This window comes from Amphiura filiformis, chromosome 6 (assembly GCF_039555335.1).
Source record: "Amphiura filiformis chromosome 6, Afil_fr2py, whole genome shotgun sequence".
Classification (NCBI taxonomy): domain Eukaryota; kingdom Metazoa; phylum Echinodermata; class Ophiuroidea; order Amphilepidida; family Amphiuridae; genus Amphiura; species Amphiura filiformis.
The window spans coordinates 48,784,589-48,787,735 of record NC_092633.1 but is presented as its reverse complement, the minus strand read 5'-3'; the positions used below and the strand labels follow the sequence as shown (position 1 = coordinate 48,787,735).

General features: G+C 40.3%; 2 protein-coding genes across 2 annotated transcripts; both read right to left on the bottom strand.

Moving 5' to 3' along the window:
• Positions 1-202: 202 nt before the first annotated feature.
• On the bottom strand, positions 203-811 carry LOC140154577 (uncharacterized). The gene has a single exon (XM_072177145.1). It carries the CDS (start codon positions 809-811, stop codon positions 203-205), a length of 609 nt encoding a protein of 202 aa, XP_072033246.1.
• A 511-nt stretch (positions 812-1,322) lies between these two features.
• LOC140154576 (uncharacterized) lies at positions 1,323-2,234 on the bottom strand. The gene has a single exon (XM_072177144.1). The coding sequence runs from the start codon at positions 2,232-2,234 to the stop codon at positions 1,323-1,325; it is 912 nt and encodes a 303-aa protein (XP_072033245.1).
• Between the last annotated feature and the right edge of the window lie 913 nt (positions 2,235-3,147).

The window sequence follows — 3,147 nt, the reverse complement described above, 5'->3', positions numbered from 1 at the left end:
TATGTTGATTGAGTCTAGCTTTCAAGGCTTGTTTTGTTTCGCCAACATAGGCAGCAGAACAATCAGCGTCACCGCACACTAATCCATACACTAAGTTTGAGCGTTTTTCTTTTGATTGTTTGTCCTTTACTTGAACGAGCTTGCCACGAAGGGTGTTATTTGGCTTAAACGACGAGGAAATCCCAAAAGCTTTGAGGTGTCTTTACACGTTCTGTTTGAGGTGTTTCTTTACACGTTCTGACAGTCCAGCTATATATGGGATTGTGACGCGAGCTTTGTTGGGTTGACCACCACCATCAGGCTGTTTTTGGTCTTTCCTGCTCTTGTTGGCTTTTAGAAAAGCCCAGTTCGGATAACCGCAGTTCTTCAGCGATTCTTTGATGTGGTCTTTCTCCTCTGGGATAAGTTCGTTCTCGCTTATGATGGTATCAGCTCTGTATTGTAAAGTTCTTATTACTCCCAACTTGTGTATCAATGGGTGATGTGATCCAAATTGTAAGTAATGATCAGTGTGCGTGGGTTTTCTGTAAATATTTGAAGTTAGCGAACCATCGTTCTTCACACTAATCAGGCAGTCTAAGAAAGCTAGCGTGTCGTCTTTACAACTTTCCTGAGTAAATTTGATGTTGTCGTCTAGCTTATTGATGTGTTGAAAGAAACCTTCTAATTCGGTGCGCTCAATGATCACGAAAGTATCATCGACAAAACGTAACCAGAGTCTAGGCTTAACACCCGGGTATGATTGCAAGGCTTGCTGCTCGAAACTTTCCATACACAGGTTAACAACTATCGGGCTAACGGGGGATCCCATCGCAACTCCATGTTGTTGTTTGTAAAATTTGCCTTGGTATGAGAAATAGGTGGTATTCAAACAGATGCTTACGAGTTCCACGATTTGATCAACATTCAGGTTTGTCCGTTCACTCAAGGTGGTATCATTGTTTAAACACTCCTTTACAACTTTCAGCGCAAAGTCTGGTGGAATACATGTGAACAAAGCGGTAACGTCATACGATGTTATTGTTTCGCCTTCGCTTAAAGTGATATCCTTAATTCGGTTAACAAACTCTTGAGTGTTTTTAATGTGGTGCGGAGATTGTCCAACAAGGGGGCCTAAGATTTTAGCCGCATACTTTGCGAGATTATACGTTACAGATCCGATGCTACTCACAATGGGCCTTACAGGTATTGGTTCTGGCTTGTGAATTTCCGGGAGTCCATAAAACGCAGGTACCGCTGGCTCAGAGGGGGGGATCTAACTGTCTCTTGTCATCGATGTTTATGGTTTTCTCATTAAGTATCTTAGTAGTAAACTCTGTTAGCTATTTCCTGTAACCACTTGTTGGATTATATCCTACTCGCTTGTATGTTTTTTCGTCTTTTAGCAGATCATTGCACTTGTCATCATAGTCACACTTGTTCAAAACCACTACACACTTGCCTTTGTCTGCCGGGACTATGGCGATGTTTTCATCCTTAGTTAATTCCGACAGAGCCTTCCTCTCATCCTTGGTGATGTTTGATTGAGGTAGTTCAGTGTTACATAGCGTTTCACAGATCTTATGACGGAGTGTTTCGGCGTCCGATGGATTTAAACGACCTAGCGACACGGCAGATTCAGTAACGGTGACGAATTCAGCAACCGGTACGCTCTCCGGTACGACGGCGTAATTTAAACCTTTGGCGAGAACACTGACTTCATCCTTCGTTAAATCGCGATCGGAGATGTTTTTCACCCATTTTTCTGAGTTAGAACCGAGTCCAGAGTCGCCGCTATTCCTCCAATCCTTGTCCAAATCCGCTCGCGAACTTCTCAACTTTTGGAATTTTTCAAGATGGCGACCTTTCACCTTCCGATGTTGTGCTAACTGCGCATGGGTGGTGAATTCGGCAACTCTGTCGAAAGCGTCTCTTGGTAACGAAGCCGAAAGTTTCTGTGATGACTGGTCTTGTTTTTGTTTCAAAACATCAATCGTGAAATTTACCTGTCTAACTCTCTCATTTAAAAGTTTCCTTTCAGCGTTTCTTAGAATCTGATCAGCTTTGTGGCCGCTAACATTACTTTTGAGCTTGATGCTACGTGGTGTTATATGCTCATGTAAACAACGTAAATTGAATCTCAAATGGTTGCGGTAATTTGCGATCTTTCTAGCCGTCTTCTCATAAGTTCTTACTTCTTGTAGGCAATCCTGCCCGAAATTGTTCTTGACAAAATAGTGAATATTCTCTGTCATCCAGTCGTTAAAATCACAAAGTTTTGAATTAAATCAAATACTGGAACTTACATTTTGTGCAACTTGCTACGTTGCGTCTGAAACCATCATATTTTATCAGGCAACTGATCCGTTGGGCTGGTCATGTGACACTTTGAGACGGCTAGGGATCCCTAGCCGTCTCAAAGTGTCACATGAGCAGCCCAGATACGTTCACCCCTGTATATTATTTTTGTATGTATTGTATATCACTGCTATGTACGGTGTTTACAAAAATAAAATGTCTATCTGTAACATAGGTACATCGAACATTACACTCTGTATCTCAATTTTCACACTTGCTCAAATGTTAAAAAATGTTCCAATGTATTCCTCTAGTCGTAAGGATTCAGCAGATATGACCAGTCTAGGAAAGGTCAAAGGTCGATTTGTTGTCTTTAAGGGGTCAAAAATGTAAAAGTGTTCCGATTTTGATAAAAGATTTGTCAAAATGTTTATTTTGATATAGCATTATTCAAATAACGATATAGTGCTTACACAATATTGTTATCTACGTAATGCATTAAAATCTATTTTGCTGTGTTAGCTATACGAAATATCCTAGATTTGTGCAATCCTACACGTATGCTCATAATTAGCACGCGGAAAAGCTGTACATTTGGAAGTGAAGCATTATATTGATGACGCCAAGTGCGTGTACAATGTGAGCGATTTTGTGTAAAATAAATGAATGTTGTAATATTATTGATGGCGCTATAAGGTATTGCAACCTGTAAAAGTGACGTCTCCATCTGTGACTAGTTCATGATGAGTAGTATCATGCCTTACCTTATAAACATCCACATGTGTACAAACAGATCACGAATCTATTTTCTGAAAGGGTATTCTAATATGGAAAAGAATATTGAAGAATTCATAAATAAGTGCGTGATAA

Bases quoted from the DNA above. Each gene is read 5' to 3' on its own strand.
- LOC140154577 (XM_072177145.1), bottom strand. From the start codon at position 811: ATGGGATCCCCCGTTAGCCCGATAGTTGTTAACCTGTGTATGGAAAGT.
- LOC140154576 (XM_072177144.1), bottom strand. From the start codon at position 2,234: ATGACAGAGAATATTCACTATTTTGTCAAGAACAATTTCGGGCAGGAT.